At 43.0% G+C, this 26,759-nt stretch overlaps 1 protein-coding gene across 1 annotated transcript in view; it reads left to right on the top strand.

Moving 5' to 3' along the window:
- NARS1 (asparaginyl-tRNA synthetase 1) overlaps positions 1-26,759 on the top strand; it is a 191,492-nt gene that overhangs the window by 81,187 nt on the left and 83,546 nt on the right. Inside the window, exons 6-9 of the mRNA XM_069220041.1 lie at positions 8,552-8,630; positions 9,944-10,014; positions 11,008-11,094; positions 24,281-24,502. Coding sequence (XP_069076142.1) covers positions 8,552-8,630; positions 9,944-10,014; positions 11,008-11,094; positions 24,281-24,502 — 459 coding nt within the window. The remainder of the gene's footprint in view (positions 1-8,551; positions 8,631-9,943; positions 10,015-11,007; positions 11,095-24,280; positions 24,503-26,759) is intronic.

Below are 26,759 nucleotides of genomic sequence, written 5' to 3'. Positions count from 1 at the left end.
GTGGCGTCACAGGCAGCCAACCAGTGGCGCATCGCAAATTCACAAGCGCTGCTGGCCAGATATGACCGCGCACACTGGGACGAGATGCAACTTCTCGTAGACCATCTTCCCCAGGAATACCAAAAAAGGGCGCAGCAAATAGTGGAAGAGGGACAAACGATCTCAAACAATCAAATCCGCTCTTCACTAGACGCAGCCGATACTGCAGCAAGAACAGTCAACACTGCTGTCACCATAAGGAGACACGCTTGGCTACGCACTTCAGGCTTCAAACCTGAAATCCAGCAGGCTGTCCTTAATATGCCCTTCAACGAGAAACAACTGTTTGGCTCGGAAGTGGATACAGCCATTGAAAAACTTAAAAAGGACACAGACACGGCCAAAGCCATGGGCGCACTCTACTCCCCGCAGAGCAGAGGCTCTTTCAGAAAAACTCCATTTAGAGGGGGGTTTCGTGGCCAACCCACAGACACCACCAGCCAACAATCAAGAACCACACCATATCAGGGTTCCTTCCAAAGGGGAGGTTTCAGGGGATATCGGGGGGGTCAATTCCCAAGGAGTAGGGGAAGATTCCAGACTCCAAAAACACCTCCACCTAAACAGTGACTTTCAAGTCACGCAACCCCTTCACTCAACACCAGTGGGGGGAAGACTAAGCCAATTCTACCAATCTTGGCAACAGATTACAACAGACAATTGGGTATTAGCAATAATCCAACATGGCTATTGCATAGAATTCCACAACTTCCCAACGAACATCCCCCCCAAAACACGCAAAATGTCACAACATCATTTAGAACTTTTAGGACTAGAAGTTCAAGCACTACTGCAAAAGGATGCAATAGAATTAGTACCAGTACAACAAAAAAACACAGGAGTTTACTCCCTGTACTTTCTAATTCCAAAAAGAGACGAAACATTGAGACCAATATTAGATCTCAGGACACTAAATACCTACATCATATCGGACCATTTTCACATGGTCACACTACAAGACATCATTCCACTGCTCAAACAGCAAGATTACATGACCACATTAGACCTAAAGGATGCGTACTTTCATATACCAATACACCCTTCTCACAGAAAGTACCTACGGTTTGTATTCAAAGGAATACATTACCAATTCAAGGTGTTGCCATTCGGAATAACAACTGCACCAAGAGTGTTCACAAAATGTCTAGCTGTAGTAGCAGCACACATCAGGAGACAACAGATACATGTGTTCCCTTACCTAGACGACTGGCTAATCAAAACCAACACAGTAAAAAAATGCGCAAACGACACCACCTTTGTCATACAAACCCTTCACAAACTGGGGTTTTCCATCAACTACACAAAATCACACCTAGAACCGTGTCAAACACAACAATATCTAGGAGCAACCATCAACACATCAAAAGGAATTGCCACTCCAAGTCCACAAAGAGTGCAGGCATTCCACAAGCTAATAAGTGCTATGTTTCCAAACCAAAAGATACAAGCAAAATTTGCGCTAAAACTTCTAGGCATGATGTCATCATGCATAGCCATTGTCCCAAACGCAAGACTACACATGCGACCCTTACAACAGTGTCTAGCATCACAATGGTCACAGGCACAGGGTCAACTTCAAAATCTGGTGTTGGTAGACCGCCAAACATACCTCTCGCTTCTATGGTGGAACAGCAAAAATTTAAACAAAGGGCGGACATTTCAGGACCCAGTGCCTCAATACGTTATAACAACAAATGCTTCCATGACAGGGTGGGGAGCACACCTCAGTCACCACAGCATTCAAGGACAATGGGATATACACGAAACAAAATTTCATATCAATTACCTAGAACTGTTGGCAGTATTTCTAGCGTTAAAAGCCTTCCAACCCATAATAACACACAAATACATTCTTGTCAAAACAGACAACATGACAACAATGTATTATCTAAACAAACAAGGAGGAACACACTCAACACAATTGTGCCTCCTAACACAAAAAATTTGGCAGTGGGCGATTCACAACAACATTCGCCTAATAGCACAATTTATTCCAGGAATACAAAACCAACTAGCAGACAACCTTTCGCGAGACCACCAACAAGTCCACGAATGGGAAATTCACCCCCAAGTTCTGAACAAGTACTTTCAAATTTGGGGAACACCCCAGATAGATTTGTTCGCAACAAGAGAAAACTCAAAATGCCAAAACTTCGCATCCAGGTACCCACACCGCAAATCACAAGGCAATGCTCTATGGATGAATTGGTCAGGGATATTTGCGTACGCTTTTCCCCCTCTCCCTCTCCTTCCATATCTAGTAAACAAGTTAAGTCAAAACCAACTCAAACTCATACTGATAGCACCCACATGGGCAAGACAACCTTGGTATACAACTCTACTAGACCTTTCACTAGTACCGCATGTCAAACTACCCAACAGGCCAGATCTGTTAACACAACACAAACAACAGATCAGACATCCAAACCCAGCATCATGGAATCTGGCAATTTGGCTCCTGAAATCCTAGAATTCGGACACTTGGACCTCACACAAGAATGCATGGAGGTCATAAAACAAGCTAGAAAACCTTCCACTAGACACTGCTATGCATCTAAGTGGAAAAGATTTGTTTACTACTGCCATGCCAATCAAATACAACCAGTACATGCCTCTACTAAAGACATAGTAGGATACTTACTACATTTGCAAAAAGCAAATCTCGCTTTTTCATCTATAAAAATACACCTCGCAGCTATATCTGCTTACCTACAAACTACTCATTCATCCTCTCTATTTAGAATACCAGTTATTAAAGCATTCATGGAAGGGCTAAAAAGAATTATACCACCAAGAACACCACCAGTTCCTTCATGGAATCTTAACATCGTCTTAACAAGACTCATGGGTCCCCCTTTCGAACCCATGCATTCCTGTGAAATGCAATATCTAACCTGGAAGGTCGCATTTCTCATTGCAATCACATCCCTCAGAAGAGTAAGTGAAATACAGGCATTTACCATACAAGAACCATTTATTCAAATACACAACAATAAAATAGTTCTAAGAACAAATCCAAAATTTCTGCCAAAAGTAATCTCACCATTCCATTTAAATCAAACAGTAGAATTGCCAGTGTTCTTCCCACAACCAAATTCTGTGGCTGAAAGGGCACTACATACATTAGACATCAAAAGAGCACTAATGTATTACATTGACAGAACAAAGCTAATCAGGAAAACAAAACAACTGTTCATAGCTTTTCAAAAACCACACATAGGAAATCCAATCTCTAAACAAGGCATTGCTAGATGGATAGTCAGATGCATTCAAACATGCTATCTTAAAGCCAAAAGAGAATTGCCTATTACACCAAAGGCACACTCAACCAGAAAGAAAGGTGCTACAATGGCCTTTCTAGGAAACATTCCTATGAGCGAAATATGTAAGGCTGCAACCTGGTCTACGCCTCATACGTTTACTAAACACTACTGTGTAGACGTACTAAATGCACAACAAGCTACAGTGGGCCAAGCTGTACTAAGAACATTATTCCAAACTACTTCAACTCCTACAGGCTAAACCACCGCTTTTAGGGGAGCTAACTGCTTTATAGTCTATGCCAAACATGTGTATCTGCAGCAACATATGCCATCGAACTGAAAATGTCACTTACCCAGTGTACATCTGTTCGTGGCATTAGTCGCTGCAGATTCACATGTACCCTCCCACCTCCCCGGGAAGCCTGTAGCCGTTTCGAAGTAGATCATAAACCTTAAACATTTGAACATTTGTAAAAAAATTATTAGAAACTCTTATCATACATACATATTCACTCCATTGCATGGGCACTATTTATACCAAACAACTCCATCCTCACCCTCTGCGGGGAAAACAATCTAAGATGGAGTCGACGCCCATGCGCAATGGAGCCAAAGAGGGAGGAGTCCTTCGGTCCCGTGACCAAAAAGACTTCTTCGAAGAAAAACAACTTGTAATACTCCGAGCCCAACACCAGGCAGCGGACTGTGCCAAACATGTGAATCTGCAGCGACTAATGCCACGAACAGATGTACACTGGGTAAGTGACATTTTCATTCCGGGGTTCTCTTGGTTCTTCTTGGGTGCCTGCAGGGTGCAGAGAAGTAACTCTGCAACTCCACAGGAGATGCTTGTTGTTCCTTGAAGTGCTGGCAGTCCTCCCTGGCTTGTGGAGGCAGAGCAGCTGCAGGACGAGTTGTCTTTGGCGCAATTGTTGAGGACAGCAGGCAGGCCCACAGGGTTACAGCCAATTTAGTTGCTGCTCTTCAGTTCTTGCTTTTCGCGGCTCTTCAGTGCCCTGCTTCTTTGGTCCAACAAATTTGATTTTCTGGTGTCAGAGGGGCACCTAATTACTCAATTTAGGGGTTTTAAGGGCAGTGAACGGTAGTAACCAAAGGGCTACTCGCCTCAGGGGTCACAACACCCCCTAGAGGACAACTTACTATGGGGAGTGGGCATTACCCTGTCCCAAAGTTCCTAATTCCACCACACACAAGGTGGTGAAATTCTCCTTTTTCGTGTTCACTTCAGGCTGCCTTAGGGGTGTACTCATCCTGCAAGTGTGACACGCCTCCTGACTAGCTAATTGTCCTGCCTGTTCTGGTGCCATATATGCCTCTGGACAGGGGATTACCTCTCCTAGGTCTGGGGGAAGCTGGGGAAAGCGGCAGGGACTTTGGAGTCCCTGGCCTTGGTATGCAGATTTACTAGCCATCCTGCTGGCGGAGATGATAACATCTCCTGCCAGAGCAGGCATTGTTTGTGACCTCTGAGAGCAGAGGCTCTCAACTCAAGGGGGGGGGGGGGGTCAGGAACTCATCTGTGGTGGCAGGCTGGTCCATATCAGCCAGCCAGCACACTAGAGGGCTAGTATATTTTCATGGGGAACGTCTAAGGTGCCCTCTGGGCGCATGTCATAATAAATCTAATGCTGGCATCAGTATTGATTTATTAGGACGAGGTGTCTGATACCAAACACCATTATTTTGTTTGCAGCCATTATGTAGCTGAGCCACTTGTGATGACCAGTACACGTTCTAAAATTGCTGCACAGTCAATTGCAACATCTATTTACAGAACCAGGCATTACAGGGGCTTATCTGCTCAGGCAGATATACCCTCTCATATATTATAATGCACCCTGCCTTAGGGCTCTTAAAGCCTGTTGTAGGTGTGGCTTACATATAATAACTGCAGTGACTTTGGCACAATGTGTGTGTGGGTCCCTCAGGGTGCCATAAGATATACTGCAGCCCTGAGGGACCCTCTGTAGTACCCATGCCCGAGGTTCCAGGTGTACCATTTACTAGGGACTTACAGGGATGTTAAAGTCCTGTGCCAATTGTGAAACAATCAGACATACCTTGTTTTAAAAGGAAAGAGTATTGACACTGAGGTCTGATTAGCAGGTCTCAGTGCACTGTTGGAGTAGAAAACCAGTATCTAGTAGTTTTAAAAAGGGAAAAAAGTGGGAGGACATCTGCAAAGGAGTCCGGTTTCCTACAACCTCTTCTTGTGTTTTTTTCCCTGCACTAGATTATTAGAGAGTCTGGTTTCACACTTTACTGTAGTTAATTGGGATCTGGAGTGGATACCCTGCACTCCTTTTCTATCTTTAGGGAAACCACTTTGGCACATGTGGGTCTCTGAAGAGCCTCCCTTCCCTGCTGTAAAATGCCGTGCAGCGTAGGTAGCAATCCACTTTTTCTATAAACAGTGCTCAGGGTTTCTAAAAATATGTGTCTTCCTTTTCAATCTCCATCTCTCCCCCTAACCCATCTGTAGCTGTCTCAACCCCATGATGTTTGGAAATGCCATTTGAGGGAGAGGGTCTTAAGGGATAGGTGTTATCCTCTGTGTGCCCATAGTGTATCTTCTAACACAATGTACCTCAATGTCTCCTTCCTCTGCCTTGTGCATACAGGAACACTTTCTCACCATCAATTCTGGCCTTACTTCTACCTTCTGTGGTGTTTCTGCCTCCTGTCTTGGTCTTTTAATGCCTAGAGGAAAGAGGATCTTGGGCTGCTCCATGGATTTCCCCGAAAGTACTCTGCTTTCTTTACTAGCAGCTATTCCTCTGTCTCCTTTGCCATCTTCTTTCTCATGTTGCTGTAGTCTTTCTTGTCCCGGGTGCTTGTCCCTAATTCCCTTCTCAAGCTCAGTCCTATTCTAAAGTTTAGCTGAAGCCTTCTGGCAACACCTTACTGGTGGCTTTTACTTTAGACCTCTCTGATAGGAAGGGAAGACTCTCACACTCCTTTGACTGCATGCTTTCTCTGCATTGGTTGGCTTTGTTTTTCCAGCACTGTTTTATCCCTCAAAGGCATCTGCCTCAGCGTTTTCAAAGGCAGTTTGGATGCCTTGTCAGTCAGCTGCTCCTATAGTTTTTGGAATTGGGTATTGTACAATTATGGTTCATCTTGAGCTGAGAGCTTTTAACCTCCTGCTGGGTAACCTTGAGATCTGGCTCCTTGTGGCAGTCACCCTGAGCTCCCTTGATCTCAATGACGTTGTCTTCTAAGAAACCAATCTTGCCCACTGATGGCACAGTCTGCCTCTGCTTTTCAGGCTTTGATAGATCTGCCATGTCTGCTGGCGCTCAGTCGGCCATAAGTACCCTGTCTTTATGCATGAGAATCTTTGACTTCAAAAGAGAGCTAGCATACCAGAGCCTGCATAGCAAATGTCGAACTTATGGTCCTTCTTCAGACTGTACATGCATAAGTGAATGTTCGGTTTTTAAGGCAAACTTCCAATGGCAGTTTGGACAGTACATGAAAATTGTGCTTATGTTCTAAGATGGTTTTCAGGAAACCTAGAGACCCTACGTATTCTCAATACCATTCTCTGACTAAGATAAAGCATCCCCCAAAGAACCTTTATCCATCACCGAGATGCTGAAAATCCTTGACGTTTCAAGCATCTTCTCACTAACCGTGACTGCCTTTTGGTGTTTTTGCTCACAAGCACCTTCCATGCACCTTTGAACCCAACAGCGAGGTAAAAAGAACCACCTAAAAATGGTGGTGTTCTGGGACATTGCAAGCTTACAGTGGACTTTACACTTGAATCTCCCAGTATCAACACCCACCAAAGATAGAAAAATGTTTTGTATTAAAACACTTGTAGGCCCAACCACTAGATGGTGGAATAATGCACAGTATGTGAATTTAGTAGAAACCTTAGGGTTCAAAATAAATGGTCTAATAGTTTGGTTGTTGTCTAGAGAGAAATGAGTCTAACAAGGAATATAATTTTCCTTTCAAAAATTTACTATTCTGTCTAAAACACATGTGAGCCAAATCAACACTGGTGTTGGTCTTAATCTTGATTGAACCCTGTTGAAAACGAGGTTTTTTTGGGGCTAGTTACTTGGTTCTCGTACCCTTTGTTTCTAAGACCTTTTGATGACTATGCTCAGATATTGGCAGGATTCTTAAGTGAAAAGAAGCCAATGTTCAATCCTACTGTATCGGAGAATCCTTTAGTATGGTAGAGCAGCGCTTAATTTGTGCTCATTGCTTCCGGTGCTGAGCACCGGCACCTATTTCTGAGGGCCGGTGCTTAATTTTCCACCTCAAGCATTTATTGCGAGCAAAAGACACATTTGGGAAAATCGAGGAAGAGAAAACCGAAAAAGCGTCACAAAGGAAGAAAGCTACAGGAGTGAGCTGAAGGGGCCAGGAGTGGCTGTAAATGGATTAAAGGGGCTCGAGATGGCTTCAGGATTACGCTGCCTCAGTATTCCGTACTCGCACATTTAAATGCATCAGTTTAAGAGGAGGGCTGTGGGCACCGGCACGTTTTTATTTACAAATTAAGCACTATGGTAGAGACAAGACCCTCTTTCAAGGATTGATTAGTAATTTTTGAAAGTGCTAGGGGAATCTCTTTAAATTTGACTATCAGTCTATAACAAGGGCAGAGGATATTTTTGCAATTGATAATTTTGATGGTTGTTGTGATAACTTCAGTGCTTCAAGAGAAAATTAATAAACACGGGAAGGTGTTTTCACTGGGAGGTGGGTTTGGAAAGACCACTTCCTTGGGTAGGGGGAGCTGAAGGGCAGATGTTAATATACAATTGTGATAAGTAATAAGGCTTTTAGGTCATAATGACTTTCCACCTCCCAGTCTACAGTGAGTGTGGGTCTTAGATATGGTGAACCGTTTTCTTCCTTTGTTCCATGTTTTAAGAAACCGAGCCATTCAAATAAAATCTTTTCCTTCCAGATATTCTGGGTAAATAATTTAGATTGAAAATCAGACTAGTCACCCATATTCATGAAAGCAGAGACACATGTTGAATTAATTCATTAAAATCTAGTTTTAAAGGTCAAGTCGTCACTGATTCTCCCTGGTGTGTAATACACCCAGCACTGGTTAGAACTACAAATGTTACATACTGCTACCCTTTCAGTAGCAAAGTCCACATTGTAGAGAGCTGCACTGTCTAATACTATGAGTTAACAAGGAATGGGGCATAAGACTCAACATTTAATTTTGTTAATTGCATTTTGCATTACAGGTTAAGATTCGTGCTTTGGAAGCATATAGAGGACAAAGAGTGAAAGTGTTTGGTTGGGTGCACAGGTTGCGAAGACAAGGTAGTGTTTTTGTTGGCTTTCCCATTTAATGTTATTTCATCTTTCTTTACTGCTTGATTTTTTTTTATAATGTATTTGTGCAAATGGTATGGGGTTAAATCTTGGTTATTTATTTTTGCTTAATTCATAACAATAGTCAGCGTTATTTCTTCAAAGAATAGTAGCATTGAAGGATAAAACCAGAACCATTTGTTAAATAATAGATACAGAGTTAACACTATAGAGATCAAATATCATAGAGAGATTTGTATCAACGTGCACTAGTAGTTGGACAAACATAGGCATAGTACGAATTAAATATCTCTGCCAATGTTGATGGCTTAATATAGAATTAAGACGTTGATGTTTAGAGGCATACTGTCATGGCCATTATTTCACAAAACTGAAAAAGACAGGAGAGATTCAATACTGCTGCAGTTTCAGTCATGGAAAGAAGTGTTTATTATCCAGGAGCTCTGCATCCAAGAGGAACTGTTAAAATGCTATACCTGAGTTTAAGGGCCAGATGTACGACCCCAAGTTTTGCAACTTGCAATTTACGGCTCGTTTGCGAGTCGCAAAACTGTATGTACAACAGTGTAATTCACACTGTGGGATTTCCAATGGTGACCCCATTGGGAATGGCGGCACTCACAGGAATGGTGGGCTGCTGAGTTCAGCAGACCACCATATCTGTGACTGCTTTTAAATAAAGCAGTATTTGTTATTTAAATGCAGCCCGTTTTCCTTAAGGGAAAATGGAATGCATTTCAAAAACAAAAATGAAAAGTTTTATTTTCATTTTTTCAGAGCAGGCAGTGGTCCGTGGGACTCCTTCCCTTTTGCGTATGGATTAGCACCAATTTGAGACTGGTGCCAACTGCATTTTCGGTCACAAAACAATCATACATCGGACTGCGACTCACAATTAGGAAGGGAACATCCTAAATATCCTCCTCTTATGCGTTTTGTCAGCTGCTGCTACATCTAGATAGCTCAAAGTGTTTAGAGATTAGATTATAACAAAATTCTCAAGCTTCGCAGCCTCAGTTGTATCTGCTTTACTGCTGTTGCCATAACTGTAACAAGAGCATAGACTTCAAAAGGGTCTCCACCTTCTACTAGTAACAATTCATAGATGCATCTTTGACTGAGGAGTCCACACTGTGTCCTTATGCAGCTCATTGTTGAACAAGCAATGGTGAAACACTTACAAGTTCATGACATTTGTCTATTATCCCCCAAACTATGTATTGTACTGCTGTTGGAATAAAACCAAATAATATCAGTCTTTTGGACAAGCATTTAATGATAAAAATATTTCTTTTTCTCAGGAAAAACATTGATGTTCATTGTGCTGCGAGATGGTACTGGGTTTCTTCAGTGTGTTCTAAATAATGAATTGGTTAGTATTTATTGAAAAATGTAAGTTATCCTGACAAAGTAAGCAACATACTCCTTAGTAAATGTATCGCTTTATGATATTTGTTTTCTTGTAGATTTGTGGCAAATGTTAATGTTTGTTTGATTTTTGTCTCAGTTTATAACATCTCTGCATGTTATAGGTGAAATGAGGCTAAATATAAAATCTAATTAACAAAAAAACGAACTCCATGCTACCTTTTTCCCTACAGAATTAGTTATTTAAATCAGTGCTCCTGGTAAAGCACAAAGAAAACAAAATGCATTGAACAACTGATGTGTACATTAGTGAATGAAATGAATAGAAATTAAGTGAAACAAATAATGAATTAAATGAAATGCATAAGACTTTGAACTGGTATTGAACAAAATACCAGAAAAAGCCAGTACTAAGTCAAATCTAGATTAGGTCATTGACATCATCATTGATTAAATATTATTCGAAACAGTTTGCTTGTTGAGCCCTGTTCAGAAGCAGAGATCGTGTACAAAGTGGATCAGGCAGTGGGTATGCCCAGAGAGCTACTGCTTATGTGTGCAGAGTTGGATTCTTGAAGCTAGGTGCAGAAGTCATGTTCTGTGTAGGGAAACCAAAGTCACTTTTTGATGTTTGGAAATGCAGAGGTTTGGGGAAAGGGTAGGACATTAGTCACTAACTGCACTTGAAGTATTTGCTTGCATTTGTATGTTTTTTTCTTTCACCGTGTCAGAACTGTCCTTGTATTTAGGAATTAAAGATTTCTTTTGTTAAAATGGTTAGTTAAAACATTTGTATTTCCTCCAATATGTTTCCTTTGTGCTGAATAGCTGCTGTTACAGGGTCTAAAATGTGTAGACATGAAAATATGTTAATTTGTATGTACTTTAAAGTGTAAATGATGAATGAAATGGGCTGGGCATCGGGGACGCTGGGAAGAATTATAGTGCACTCTGTCTACCAAAATAATTCTGTCTGTTCTGTCTCTCCACTCAACAGTGCCAGTGTTATAATGGTGTGGTGCTTTCAACAGAGAGTAGTGTTGCTGTCTATGGTACATTAAACATGGTGCCAGATGGAAAGCAGGTGAGTGATGTTTTGTAAATGGTTGCATGGCATGTACATTTTTTTATCATGGGATCTCCATGTAGGTCTGCAAACGTTCAGTGCCCTCACTGCGAGGTGTCATAATCTTTTCATTCGTCCGCCACTTCTTTGCAAGAACTCGGAGCAGGATTGTCTTGAAGACAAATGTTGCGAGCAGTAGGAGTTGAGAGTGATTTGTGGGCCTTTAGTCTTTCTGACAGTGGTATTGAAGAATACCAGCTTAGATGATAGTGACAGACACCCTCTTTTTAGGATGGTGAGCTAAAAAATGGTTCCTGAAAGAACCTAATCACCGGATAGCTTTCAGAACTGCCTATCTCTAAAGTGTTTGTTGTAAAGTCATCCACATACCAAATAAAAACTAGATGCCGTGCATAACTTTTAAATTGGTATTCAAACAGATCATGCAATCAGTACGACACTTGTAATGCTTGACAAAGTTGGGAGGGACAGTGTTGTAGATTGTATTGACCGGAGAGTAGACCATCTGGCATTCATTGATCGCTCTTTATGTCTCTGTAACTGCAGTTCATTTTCTAGGCGTCCAAAATGCAGAAACGGACACTATAAACCGATTCATACAACAAAATCAGAAATGTAGTATTTGATAAATAGAATTATTTGTAAAGAGAAAACAGAGTACAAAGACCTCACATTAGGTTGCCTAATGTTGGGCCGAAGGAGAATGCTTCTTTGATTAGTTGTTTAGGATACTTCCCTCAATCTTCCCTCATGCAGCTGATTTAAACTAGTCTAATAATGCTTTAGCAATCCAACAGTAAGATGATTGTTTATTGTGTCGTAATAACGGTGCAAATAGTAGTCTCCAAATAGCCTCCACTTTTTATGAGAAACCGTGTAATATTGTAGTACAGGCTGGATATTCTGTACAGCAATAATCTTCAGTCTGTGGCTTTGCGCTCCTATTTGCGAGGTGTGTGTGGAGCTATGTAAGTGAGCATGCAGCATCAACAGAAATAAAGAAATGTACCCCTCTTTAGTGGGTATGCGTCCTGCTGTGATGCAGGGCACAGACAAGGAAAATAAACAAGCATTTTCAATGCAACGGGTCTTGCATTTGATCGAGTTAGAGCTATTAGCGTTGTAAACTCCTAACTGGACTTTTCTTGCTACACAAATTAAAAGAGAAAAAACACAGCGCGATCGCTCTATGTAAAATGCAGCGCAATTGTGCTGAAATTGAAAATGGAAAAACCTGCGTGGAAAATAAACAGATAAAGTAGTCCAGAAACCATGCTGAAAACATCAAGCCTCGTATGTTTTTAGTAGTTTACCGGTGCTTTGTAGGTGGGCTAAACACAGGAAAAGGCATGAAGTATGCATGCCTTTCACAAATAAAAGCGAGCAGATTTTAAAAGGCAAGCCCACGAACCAATGAAAGTGACAGACATGACATGGGCATGGTTGGAGGCCCAAAGAGAGATTACTACAGGGGACGGAGCACTTTGCGCTCACTCCTAAAAAAGCAGCGTCCACTCCACAGCCCTCTGTGATTTCTGCTGTGAATGTTCCTGAGTAGGTGGCAAGTTTAAAGTTGTATAATTGTCCTATGAGAAGGAACTACTTTTTCTCTAGATTGCGTTTAAGAAAGTTCCAAGACCTCCATTTGTGTAGATTAGCAGGGCAGTTTTCAGATCTATTCAAATGATTTCCTTCTTAGATTCAGAATGATTCCACTCTTCTCCCTAGTGGCTAGAGTTGTATGTGAAAATAACTAACACTATCTGTATTACGCTGCAAAATGATGTGTGTTTTTTGCTAAAAATGCACTACTTTGAGACAGTGTTGTATATTGTTTCATTAAAATTTCGATCACAGTTCTTGAGAAAATACCTATCTCGCTGGTTTTCTGCATTTATTTGACGTGTTTTCTAAAATGGAATTTAAAAAGTCATAGCATGGCCCTATGTTGCTAGGGTAGTTTTTCATATTTCATTCTAATTGCTTTAAAACAAATCATATTCACTTAATATTTTATTTAGTTCTCCAAAAAAGTATTTTCTAAATAGATGTTTTTCTCTTTGTAAAACTGTGACAGGACTCGGCATATTGATAAGACATTCAGGGCCTGATTCTCAAACGGCCTCCACTCTCGTGGCAGAGGCCCCATATTCATGATGGGGGTCCTGCACTTGTGGCAGGGCCTACGAATGGGAAAATGCAGTACGAAGGTGAATCAGGCCCTCAGTGTCTATACATTGAAAATTAACCTGCAAGATGGAGAACAGAAACAATTAATTTTTCCTTTCTTTGCAGGCTGATTTTCCATTTTTTACGTAAATTCCTTTCCTTTCGGAAAGTGGCGTATATTGAAATTCAAAAAGTATTTTAAATGGCACCTTTATTTCATATTTAAGTTTCTTCATGTTATATTTACTTGGGTATTCAGAAAAGTGTAAGTTGCTACCACAGATGATAGATCCTAATTCACCAAATCTGATTTTATGGACATTGATACTCACAGATGGATCTTTCACTTGTAGAGATTTCACCAAGTGTCTGGATTTTTTGCAGTTGTGGTTGTTAAAAATGTCCGAGGTTTGCAGATATTATAAAACATTACCAGTGCTTTTTCGCACCCGCTGCTCATGTAAGTTTATTCCGCTTTCAAAGGCAGCGTAGGCAATACATTGTTGCCGAAATGTTGTTCTAGGCCTTCCTGGTCCATATAGCAGCCTTGTGGGTGAACGACCTCTACATATGAACCTACTAAGGTTTGCTTATATCTTTTCTGTTTAAAGGCACCAGATAGCCATGGGTGGGCTCAAAGTATAGCTGCAGTGCTTAAGATATGACTTAATTACTGTCACCTGGACAAATACAAATGTTAAACAGCATTTGGGAATTTTATGTGGCTTTACGACCAGAAAAATCAGTCCCACACAGTAATTATCCATTCTTTGGTATTTAACTTGTAATTGCCCAGTACCGTGCCCCTTGGACTGTGCAACTCTGAATGAGTGGCTAAGAAGAATCTTCTGTTCCAGAAGTTTATCAGCAATACTAAGTGATGAAAGTCTCCGGCAGGATCCTATGATTGTGTGCCATGACGAAGACTAGTTGTGTAGGATTAGGAAGAGTGAGTCTATTAAGAAGCTAATAGATAGACTTGTGAGAGAACGGTCTGAGTGAATGTAGGATGCAAAAGTTAAAAATTAGTTCACTGACCGGCTGCACTGATTGTGGCCCAAGGAAACATGCAGTGATGGAGGGAATAGGCAATCCATTAATGTCAAACCTGGTGTGTGTGCCCCTTGTGAACTTTCCCTGCCCTCAGTATGCAGTGTTGCAGTCAGAGGTTCTTTGACCAATTATTACCACATCTGGAAGCTTAAGGAGGAAGCCAGGATCCACATAATGGGCATTGTTCATACAGAACCAGCTGTAATCAAGACCGCTAATACACATTTTAATTAAGTGTGGGTTTTTGCCATACATACAAGATAACTTAATTGATACTCACCAGCAATTGTTAGATGTGCTAAATCCAAGCAGATTTAATCTAACAAAAGAGATATGATGATTAAAAACTGAGAGGCTGGTGCTGTTGACTTGTAAGCCTTTGAAGTTTCAAGAGTGTAGCTTGAGGGAGTGGGGAATACTTATGAGACACGAATGGGCCCATATATGACACTTAAAGTGTGCTTCACTTTACAGGCCACCTGTACGAAAGTGCCCTTTTTGACATGGTCACCCCACTGTTTGCCTGGTATTTGATGACATTTTGACAGAAGTGCACTAGGTTCCTGCTATGTCCCCAGTGCCAGATTGCTTTCGCTAAAAATGTGCAGTTGTTCCCCATGCCTTTAGCACTCCTGTAAGTCCCTAGTGAAATGTACCTCTGGTTCCTAGGGAATGGTACTAAGGAGGATCCCTAAGGGTTGCAGCATGTATTGTGCCACCCAAAGGGACCCCTCAACACAGTCATTGAGGTCACCCATACAGCAGGCCTTTCAGCCCTAAGGCAGGGTGTATTATACTACATGTGTGGACATAACTTCATGAGATGTGCCCTTGTGATGTCTAAGCAAATTCTTAGACATCACAAGTGAACAGTGAAGCTATCCTAAGGTAGGTACTGGGCACTGGTCAAAGCAAGTTTCCTACGTACATAATGGCTTCACTGAAACCTATGGTGTTTGATATCAAACACCTCATATTAATAAACCCACACTAATTTCAGTGGTGGATTTAATACATGCATCCGCATGGTACTTTAGAGGTACCTTCTGAAACCTACTAGTCATCTAGTGTGCTGCTGACTGATATAGTCCAGCAGGCACCTCAGACAGACTTCTAACCCCCTATAGATGAGAACCCATTCTCTTGGAGGCTACCATGCCAGTTCCAGAGGGAGGTATTCACACCTCCCCCAGCAGGATGGCTAGTGATTTAGCATTCCAAGGCCAGGGACTTTAAAGTCTCTTCAACCTTTGATATGGGACCCCAGCATCCCCCAGACCTGCAGAATACCACCTCCTACTCCTGAGGCCCATTTGCCACCAGGACATACAGGAAGTTAGCTATGCTGGGAGGCATGAAAGTACACACAGATCAGGCACACCCCGAAGGTGAGCTGCCTGATGTGCCCCACTCTAGGAAACGTCTGCCACCTTGGTGATGATAGAAATAGGAACTCTGGGACAGGGTTATGCCCATTCCCCATAGGACACCAGGAGAGTAGATTCTACTGATCCAAGAAGAAGAAGGACATTGAAGAGCTGCGAGAAGCAAGAACAGGTTAGCAACGACTGACTTGATGCCAACCCTGCTGGTCTGTGTGCGGCCCGGGACAATTGCGCAATAGACGACATGCCCTGCAGCTGACCACCCACCTAAAGCCTGGGAGGGCTGCCAGCACTTCGGGAAAGAGCCAGCATCTCCTGTGGAGTAGTGCAGCTACACCCCTGCACTCTTCAGGCACTCCTAAAAGACAGACAAGACCGCCTTTGCCAGCGCAACCCCGTTGGACAAAACAGCACTGCACCTGTGCCCTACAGCCCGGGTACGAGTGCACTAACAGTGCCATTGAAGAGCAGAGACCTTCAAGAGTTGAGCCCTGTTTTGGGTTTGACCAGACTGGATCCCCAGTAACCTGCCTGCAGCCTCTTTCTGCAGGAAAAGAAGAACCCCGAGAGTTGCGGACCACCGCAAACCCAACACCAGAAATCACCACTGCGAATCCCCCAGGCCGAATAGAAGTGGGTCAATTGTGCCAGCAAAGTCCTGAGGGCCTCGGGAGTGGGGCCCCTTTGGTTTTTGCCAGACTGGACCACAGTCCCCGCCTGCAGCCTCTTTTTGCAGGGAGCACAAAACCCCCGAGTGCCTCCCACAGCGTGACCCCACCTAACAAAACACCACTGGACACGAGCCTCCAAGCCCAAATTGCTAAGGATTGACCATGTCCCGGTACGCCCAGGACCCTCGAGATCAGAGCCCCCTGTGGATTCCACCAGACTGGCCTCCCATTCCTAACTTGCAGACTCACTCCACCAGAACCGTTTTCCCATTAAAATCAAAGGGCATCCAACGATGAAAGCACCTCTGCACAAAATGCCCAGTGCTCCCCGAGATTACCTGTTGGTGCTGCCTTGGACCTTGCCGCATACTCCCCTCAAGTCCTGTAGAACCGTCCTGTAAGTCATGGTAAGTGACCCTATGCAGTGTATGTTTATTCCCTAAAGGATAACATTACAGTTTTAAAGTTAATGCAAAGTATGTTCTGTATACTTAAAAAGCGATTACTCAAAAAATACTTACCCAATTACAAAGTTCTTGGTGTAAAAAAAAAAATATATATATATTTTTTTAAGTATTTGTTTTAAATTGTTGTGGATATCTTTATTGCGTGTGTGTATCATTTGTTGACTTTGTTTATGTGACAAATGTCTGACACTCCTCTCTGATAAGCCTAAAGCTGCTTAACCACACTACCTCAGATAGGGCACAATGGGATTGCTAGAGGAAGCCCCTGTCCACTTATAGGGGAAACCTGGACTCTTAACACAGCATACCTCTTTTTGGTGTACTAAAAAGAGCCAGCTTCCTACACCACCAAACTATTAGATTCCCTGAGGAGTTCTTTGGTTAGTTAGAACACTTCATGAGACTCAATCTCCTGTGAGTTGTATTTATGTGTAAGTGCTGTTGAGCTGATGCTGCCTCTGGGCAACTGGGCTTCGACTTCTAGGATCCAGATTGTGGATTTTAAGTAACTGGACCTTGTATGTTAGTTGCCAAAGAGCACAGCAAGGCCAGTGGCCGATTCCTCAGCGCTAATAAAACAGCTTATGAAAGGCCATAGTGTTTCCTCGTCTTAAAAGTAGCAACGAGGATGCAATGCAAGGGAATTTGGCAGACTGGAGACGTGTAGTCAGAGAGAAGGTGAGGAGATTGAGGAAGCAAGTCAAAAGAATTTTCAAACCTGGTGAAGGTTAAGGCTGAAAAAGCTGTACGCGCATTTCTGAATCTGCGGTAATGAGAGTGAAATGACCACAATGAAGAAGTACTCTGCACATAATATGTCAACTGCAGAGGCAGTAAATGTGAAGGCGAGCAGTGCTGGTGAAAACTAAGGTTACTCCAGGGGCATTAATCGGGTCTTGGCCTGATTGGAGGACGGTGGTGGCAACTGGAATTACAGGATTTACTTTGCCGTAGATTAATGTCAAAGAGCTGCTGTTACAAGAAAGTAAAGCGTCAAAATTGTTTGGAAACAACATATTAGCTTACTGGCATTGTTGTGACGTGATTCTCCAGGATCCTTAAGGCACTCAGCTGTGTTGTATAAATTCAAAGATCTCAAGGATAAGACAATAAGAGACCAATTTATCAACAGATTACAGGATATGAAAATTCAAGAAAGGTTGTTGGGGTTGAGTAATACCACATTGGACAAAACTATTGATGTAGCCAGACATATGGAAAATACATCCCATTATGTTAAAAAGTTGCGTGGAACAGAATAGAATGAAACAGTAAATGAAGTTTTGAGTAGAAGAAAAGTGTTAATAAAACTGATGACAGTGTTAAAAGGAGAGGGTGAAATGGAGAAGAAAAGGGAGTGTTTCAGATGTGAGCACCAAGCACACTGCAGAAGCGAGTCATTGCTCCTTTTCCAAAAGCAGATGTTTTAAATGCAAAACGTTAGGGCATTTTGCAAGAGTTTGTAGAATGTCTAATGTGGGAAAATTCAGGAAATCACTAAATGTAGTGGACAGACATATGTCATCCTGTCAGGATGAGGAGTTGAGTGAGAGTGGAGAAGATTAGGTTGAAGTTTTAGCCATTCATGGAGAGGAAACACAAGTGGTGTGTGCTCAGTCTGTATAGAAAGAGGAGGTTTATCGCCTCTCCCCCCCCCCACACCAAGTGTACAGTTGGAGTGAATAGGAAGAACGTGCAAGTATGGGCAAATTTGTGTTCACTTTTTACTTTGACAATCAAATTTGGTACAATTTAAAAAATGGGTGTTTTAAACCCTGCTGATATGGAAACTGAAGAAGACTGTGGAGGAAAACCTTTAGTTTAAGGCTATTCAGGACAAATTTAGAGTTTCTTGGAAGAAAGGCCAATGGAAAAATGTTATGTGGTGGAACAAGGAAGATCTTGTTATTGACGGAGTATCAGAAAGAAAATGAGTGGCTAACCAGATTTCCGGTTCAATTTAGGGATGATGTTTTGCTTTACTTCAGACTGAGACAATACAAAATGAAAGAAATGCCAACAATACAGCACTCTTAGTCTGAGTAATAAATTTATCAAGGCACTTTCCAATGTTCGTATAGGGAAAGCATGCAGGTCAAAGGCAGCTACACGAATACACTTCTGAAAATAATCACAGCAGTAGAATAATAATCATAGAAACAAACAAAGAAAATACACAACTTCAATCATGGATAATAAATCTACACATAGTGAATATAGATTAATGCGCAATGCAAAGCTAAAAATAAGAATTAAAAATGCATCACCATGGGGCTTGATAGGGACATCATCTCTATGCCAACTTCAAGTTGGGAACCCAGACAACTGCCGAAAGAGAGAACCAGTCGTCAAGTTTCCCATTTAAATACCTTAAACAAGCTGAAGAGGACAATTCTAGAAACTCCCCTCTCCCATACATTAAGTTGTTGTTCAAATGTTGGCTGTACCAGTCCGTGTTGAAAGAGCACTTTAGAGATTGGCCACATCCCAAGGTGCGCTCCCAAGACTGAACTGTTCCCTGCCGTACAATAAACATTCTCTGGTACATCCTTATCTTTCCCTCACTCCTCCGTGTTATGTCCCTGCCTTAATGAGAAAGAGAGCGAAAAGATGTTGCATAAACTGTGCATGGAAAAATACCTTGACGGTGTATGAAGCTAAGCTAAACGCAAAATGGAGTCTGTGGTCAAGGTGGAGCTGGTGGTTAAATACGAACAGCATTACAGATGAGTTGGGATCTCTCAAGAATTGTGAACATTGCACAGTAATTAAAGATGGTGTGGTACCAAAGGTGCACCAAGTGCAGAATATTCTACTTGTATTAGGAAGGTTACTGAAGGAGGAATTGCAAAGATTGTGTAAGGAAGGTGTGATTGAGCCTATTGAGGCCTCAGAGTGGTTACGCCCAGTTGTTAATGCAAGGAAGCCGAATGGAAAAACATGCATGTGGACTTAAGGGACTTGAATGAATGCATCTTAATTGATCATCATCCATTGCCAAGGATAAATAAGATGGTAATGAGTGTGAAAGGAGGAAATTATTTCACTAGACTTGTGAAATGTACCTCATGATGGGCATTTCACATCTTTTATTCCACCTTAGGGTGCCTTTTGATTTATTTGTATGCCCTTAGAGCTAGCTTCTGCATCATCAGTATTTCAGAGAGTAATGCAGGGCATTTTGAAGAACTTGGAGAATAGTCCTGTATTCCAAGATGATGTGTTAATATGGGGAGAAAGTACACAAGCCCATGAAGCCCTGAAGGAAATAACACAAAATGGAATAAGCAAGACTAACTATAAGTATGAGGAATTGTAAATTTTGTGTGAATGAGATGGAATATTTAGGGCACACTTTAAACCAAGAAGGTATAAGATCCAATTTGAATTTGATTGAGACAGTTGAAAAGGCTTACCCTCCACAAGCTAAAGACCAGTTAAAGTTGTTCTTAGGTCTTGCAGAATATTACACAAAATTTGTAGATCATTTCGCAGACAAGGTTCATGTGTTTCGTGCCTTAATAAATAAAGGAGTTAAGTTCCAATGGTACGATGCATGTCAGGAAGCATTTGAATTGGTAAAGCTGTCCATTGTGAAAACGCTGGAAAATTCCTATTCTGCAGTGGAGACAGAAGCGTCAGCATGCTGGTGGAGGGATGCAACATTTTAGAATATTTATGTGGGATATTAAATTTGAGCTTTGCACAGACCACAAACCGTTAGCGGGTGCTGGTGAAGCCACTGCTTGTGTTGCAAAATGGCTGAACCGTTTACAAGAATGTTCATTTAGTGTGAAATATGTGCTTGGTGTTAAAAACATCAGTGCTGACTGTATGCCGAGATTGCCACTGGATAAAGATATGGTTGATGAAGAGGATGAGTAAATGGTGGTGGAAATCTCGTATGTGCCTGGAGCCATTGGAAAGGATGAGTGGAAAAAAGCAGCACAGTTGGGTACTTGGTTAGTCAAATTGATGGTGAATGTTACCATGGGCACAAAAATGGAAAGTGGTGGGAGATTTGGTGTTTTGCAGAAATGTGTGGGAGAAAATGTCAGGTGTTGATGGTGTGGTGAGGAAAGGTGAAAAGTTTGTTACACCCATGAGCTTACGAGAGAAGCTGCTAAAGTCGCTGCCAAAGGGCATGGTGGTATGTCTGCCATGAAAAGGAAGGCACATGCAGATTCTTGGTGGCCGGGAATGGATAAGCATATAGAGAGGTTTGTAAGAGAATCTATTCCTTGTACGTGCAGTGATAGGTCACACATTTTGCCGGAATCTTCAATATGTCAGAGAAAGTGCTAAATGATATCTGTGGTCCTTTTGAATGTTTGGGTTGTCTGGAGGTGGCATTTATGAGAGAGATAAGGACCAGAAATGTGGTGCTCTTTGTGAAGACATTTTCAGGAGAACAGGATTTCCTGCAGAAATAGTAAACTTCAATGGACCACAATTCATTTTGGAGGAATTTGGGGATTGTCCTAAAATGATGAGTAATAAAACATTGTAGGACACCAGTGTATCATCCCAGAGGAAATAACATGGTGGAGCGCTTTAACCATGTACTGAGCAAAAGCATTCAATTAGCCATAAATCCAGGAATTCTTCTTGGAAGAGTCAAGACATGGATATGTTGTGGAAGTACAGTACCACCCCACACTATGACTGGGGAGAGTGCCATGCACTGCAGCATTACCAGCATGGATGGAGAGGTCAAGCCAACGGAGTGTTGATCATCATATGTTGAATGAGAAGGTTGCAAAACACCAAATGTTTTGTGAGGGATGGCACAATGACAAAGTCAAGAAATATCGCATGAAGTACAAAAAAGGTATGTTGGTAAGAACATACACAGGAAACATGGTGAGGAAATGAAACTCCAAGCATTCTGAACAAAGAGAAGTGGTGGAGGGGGAAGGGAACACTTTGAAATTGTCAGATGGCAAATGTTGGAATGTGAGAATGGTGACTGGGATGTAATGATGTAGAACGGCGAGAATGGATGAAGAAAATGGACATGAAGACCTCTTTTGAGTGTAGCCAAAGAAGATCTGGTAGTGAAGTGGGGGAAAAAAGAACCAAGTACGAGTGTAAGAGAAGACTCGAAGGTAGAGGGATTACGTATGCTATTAAAATGTTGTAATTTAGTCTTGTTGTGCATATACCCATTTGTGACAATTCAGAATAAAGGGAGTATGTAAGTTAATTGTTGTAATGAAGGGGGATGTGTTTTATCTATGTGTAGGTGCTTTTGAGTTGATGCTACCTCCGGGCAACTCGGCTTCCATTTCTAAAATCTGGATTGTGGATTCTAAGTAGCTGGAGCTTGCTTGTCAGTTGCCAAAGAGCACAGCAAGGCCAGGGGTGGTTTCCTCAATGCTATTGAACCCGCTCATGAAAATCCACAGTGTGGAGATGATTGTTCAGTGCTAATGAGGAAATGTAGCTCTTGAACGTTTGGATTTCACCAATCAGCCCTTGTTTAGAGTTTGAATGAACTAAAGTGTGTCTGGATTTATTCTGAGTTATTAAACTTTAGTTAATCTACGAAAAGCATAGGTGCAAATGTATGATTTGTAGGCTTATTTATTTTTAGGTTGCAGCCTACCATACAGCGCAGCTGTGTGGTGTATGCTAAAGACCTGTTGGGGAGTTTCAGAAAGCTGACCTGGAGAAGGATTCTACCCATTGCTTGTCATTGTCTTTTTGGTTTGCAAATCACGTTTTCTTTCTTCCCATTTTCTGGCTTTATTTCCGGGTTCAGTTCGTCCCGCCTGAAAAATAGCTGTGTTGACTGAATACTTCCACAAACTCCTTTTATGGCCTTTAATTATTATTTGTCACTTTTGCTGGGCACTCAAACGCTGAGGTCAAATGTCAAGCTGTGTTTTTGTGGAAGCGTGGTTATTTCGTTACGCTTTCCGCTGACTTAAGTGACAGCCTTTATAGGAAAAGAGGAATGCAGCCTTTCTCCTTGGAGCCTGCTTGTGCCCTTTTTAATATTGTATTTTAGACATAGCCATCACAAAAGGTATCTTGTTCTTAATCTGCAAAAAACATTTGCACGTTTTATGCGAAATAATTATGTATTCCATTTGCAATTGTGCCTTTTTCGGAATACATACATTACAGCTTATATACGATTTTCTCATGTTACCTAGCAGGCACTAGCACCATTATTTAGATGGTGCTGCAGGTGCAATGGCACACGGGTCGAAAGCTCTATAAAACCTACTGAGCACCAATTATTGCTATATGTGACAACTAGGCAAGTGGTCACACGTGCAATTACCTTGCAGGCAGTAGGGCCATGATTTGGAAGGTGTAGAAGGTGAAGTGGTACAAGGGGCCAAAAGCTCTAGGAAACCCACCCAGCACCGATTATTGCTATGTTATTACTGAACAAGCAGTCACAAGCGCAGTTAGCGTGCAGCTACTAGGGCCATTATATGGATGATGCTGCAGGGGCAGTGGCCCAGGGGCCAAAAGTCCTAGGAAACCCACCGGGCACCGATATTTACAATATGTTACCACTAAACAAGCTGTCACAAGCGCAGTTATCTTGCAGGCACTAGGGTCATGATTTGGATGGTGCAGCAGGTGCAGTGGCACATGGGCTAAAAGTTCTAGGAAACCTCTAGAGCACCGATTATTGCTATATCTTGCCACTCGACAAGCAGTCCCAAGTGCAGTTGTCATGCAGGACCTAGAGCCAGGATCTGGATGGTGCAGCAGGTGCAGTGGCTCAGGGGCCAAAAGCTCTAGGTAACTTACCAAGAACTGATTATTCCTATATCTTACCACTGAACAAGCAGTCCCAAGCTCAGTTACCTTGCAGGCACTAGGGGATCAGGATTTGAATTGTGCAGCAGGTGCAGTTGCACAGAGGCCAAAAGCTCTAGGAAACCCACTATTGCTATATTGTACTATTAAATAAGTAATCATTATTGCTTTTTTTGATTCTTTTGTAACCATTGCACCCAATGTAACACATAGCCTAAAGCATCACTGTAATAAAAGCTGCAACCTATTGGACTTTTCTGTCTACCTACAACTTATGTTTAGTGCATTTAAATGGCACATTTTCAGTTTTTGTATGATCCTAAAATGCTTCTGAATCTGGACACGGTAACACCTTGGCAAGGGCATTCTCCATTCTTTAACATTATCACTTCAGCCGTTGTAAACTCATATATATATATATATATAATCTTACCATATAGCATTTCATACCAAGCATTGGCAAAGCCAATAGGTCTCGTCTATACAAGGCTTTCTTAGCTACATTATACAGCAGCCTTGGCTTCAGTGCAGCATAACTGAGGTGTGTTGGATTTGAGGCCAATATCTATATGATTTTCTTTAGGTCTTGAACATTCCTGTATACGTGCTCTAGAATAAATATTATTTTTGTTTTCTCTGTTTCAATGTATTGTAGGCTCCAGGTGGCCATGAATTGCTTTGTGACTACTGGGAACTCATCGGCTTGGCTCCTGCTGGAGGAGCAGATAATTTGATCAATGAAGAATCTGATGTGGATGTGCAGCTGAACAACCGATACATGATGATCCGTGGTGAGAACATGTCTAAAATCCTGAAAATTCGCTCAACAGTTGTGCAGTGCTTCAGGGATCATTTCTTTGATCGAGGATACTTTGAAGTGAGTAAACATAATTTGTATTTATTTGTGTGCTTGATTCTTTTCACTATATCCGTTTTGAAATTTTAGGTGCAATGGTGTAACTGTAAATTTCTGATGGATACAACTACCTGTGGATTGCTCACCTAATGAATACTCCCATGGCGCCAGCATTCGACGGAAATCTTCTTCCTAGTCTCTGCACGTCGACGAGGACGTCACTCTAGCCCACGCGACGCCGTCTGACGTCATACAGACAATAAGAGGTCCTCGACGACGTGCCGACGTCAGTTCCCTTTTTTCCGTGCATTCGAAACGGTTATCTTCGAGGGAGCTACTGTTACTTTAGTGGTTACAGTGTGTTTTCTGCTGCTTAGTTCTTCTCTGCGGTAACAATGTCTCAGAGAAAGTCGGGTTTCAAGCCCTGTCGAGAGTGTGGGGGCAAGATGTCCGTTACAGATCCTCACTCCGACTGTCTCTGGTGCTTGAGCTCCGATCACGACGTTGTGACTTGCGATTCATGTCAGCACATGAATCCAAAGGCCCTCAAGGAACGTGAGGCAAAATGATTCCTGGCGAAGTCGAAGAGAAAGGAAAAACATCACAAGAAGTCTTCCTCGCCAAGGTCTCATCGGCGTCATCGAGACTCCCGTGCCGTAGAGATTCACGGCGTCATTCAAGCAAGGAGACTCGTTCGAGGTCGCCTTCGGCTCGACTTGGGAGGTCAGTCCCACGGTCACGCCGCATCCATCGACGCCGTTGCCCTCTCCGGCGTCACCGACTTCGCCTGGACAAGCGTCTTTGGTTGAGGTGATGCAGCCTCTTGTGATGTCTCCGGCGTCGCGGACGTCGAGGCCGGCGTCGGGGTTGCCTTCGATCCAGGCACCCCAGTATCCGGCTTTTCCAGCCCCTGGAGCTGATAGTACCGCATTTCTGAATGCGATGTATACCATCTTTCAGCAGATGGCTCCAGGAGGTGCTCCGGCTGGTCCTTCGGGGCCTTTGGCCTTTTCATTGGGTGATCCTGCGCCTCTTCGGCCGGCACCCTTTGTGCCCTTTCTCCCTTTTGGGAATGTGGGCTCGGCGCCGATGTCGGCGCCGGTGGCCGCTCCGGTGGCTTCAGAGGGATTGGCTCCGGATGTTTCCATCCCGTCGACGTCGGGATTTCGTCCTGTGACTCCGGTGGGTCCATCGGCTCCAAGATCCCTTTGTCCTGTTCCTTCATCGGCGCCGAAGCTGTCTGTGGCGCCGGATGCGGCGTCGGATGCTTCTGGAGATCGGCGCCGATCTTCGACTTCGGCAGAGGCCATGTCGACTCCGCGCATTGAGCAGAGACTACATTCAAGGAGGCGTGCTCTCCGTCTGTTGGAAGAGCAGGAGTACCAGCGAGTCCTGGAGGAAGGAGAGGTTGAGGACTCGGGTGATGGACTGCATGGTCTGGATACGGCCAGTGGGCTGGATACTTCCCCTGAGTGGGACCTTTCATCTCCAGGGGAGTATACGGAGGAGGCTGCTTCCTTTCACGCGGTGGTGAGGAAGGCGGCTAATTTTCTGGGCCTGCCTTTGCCGGTGGCAGAGGCGAAGCAGAATTTATTAACGGAGGTGCTGCATCCGGCCTCTGCTGCAGCGGAGCCTCTCTTGCCGTTTAATGAGGCTTTGCTTGATCCGGTGTTGGAGGTGTGGAAGAAGCCTGTATCTTCCTCGGCAGTTCATAGGGCTGTGGCCAGGAGATATCGGACTGCACCATCTGATCCTGGCTTTCTTTCAAGACACCCTACGCCGGAGAGCTTGGTGGTACAAGCCTCCTGTTCTTCAAAATCAGCGCCTGGATCCTTCCCGACGGTGCCAGGAGACAGGGACTCCAAAAAACTGGATGCGCAATCCAAGAAAATATTTTCTTCTTGCAGTTTGGCGTTGAAGGCCACCAACGCAACTTGCATTCTGGGGAGATATGTCCATGCTCTTATGGATGATATTTCATCTTCTTTTACGGAGCTTCCCCAGGGACTCTTGGATTTTGTCTCAGACGCCCAGGCTGCCGCAACCCAGATTATCCAGTCTGGACTGGACACGACCGACTCGGTGGCTAGGGCGATGAGCACGGCTGTGGTGGCAAGGAGACAGGCCTGGCACCGTAATTCAGGGTTTTCTGCGGATGTACAGTTGACCCTATTAGACCTCCCGTTTGATGGGGACAAACTGAGCAAAGGCAGATTCGGCCTTGGAGCGATTTAAAGAGAGCAGGGCCACAGCCAAATCGTTAGGGCTGCAAGCTCCT

Source organism: Pleurodeles waltl, chromosome 1_1, assembly GCF_031143425.1.
Source record: "Pleurodeles waltl isolate 20211129_DDA chromosome 1_1, aPleWal1.hap1.20221129, whole genome shotgun sequence".
Taxonomy (NCBI): domain Eukaryota; kingdom Metazoa; phylum Chordata; class Amphibia; order Caudata; family Salamandridae; genus Pleurodeles; species Pleurodeles waltl.
Note: the sequence above shows the minus strand (reverse complement) of the source record. Positions and strands in the feature narration are given on the sequence as shown.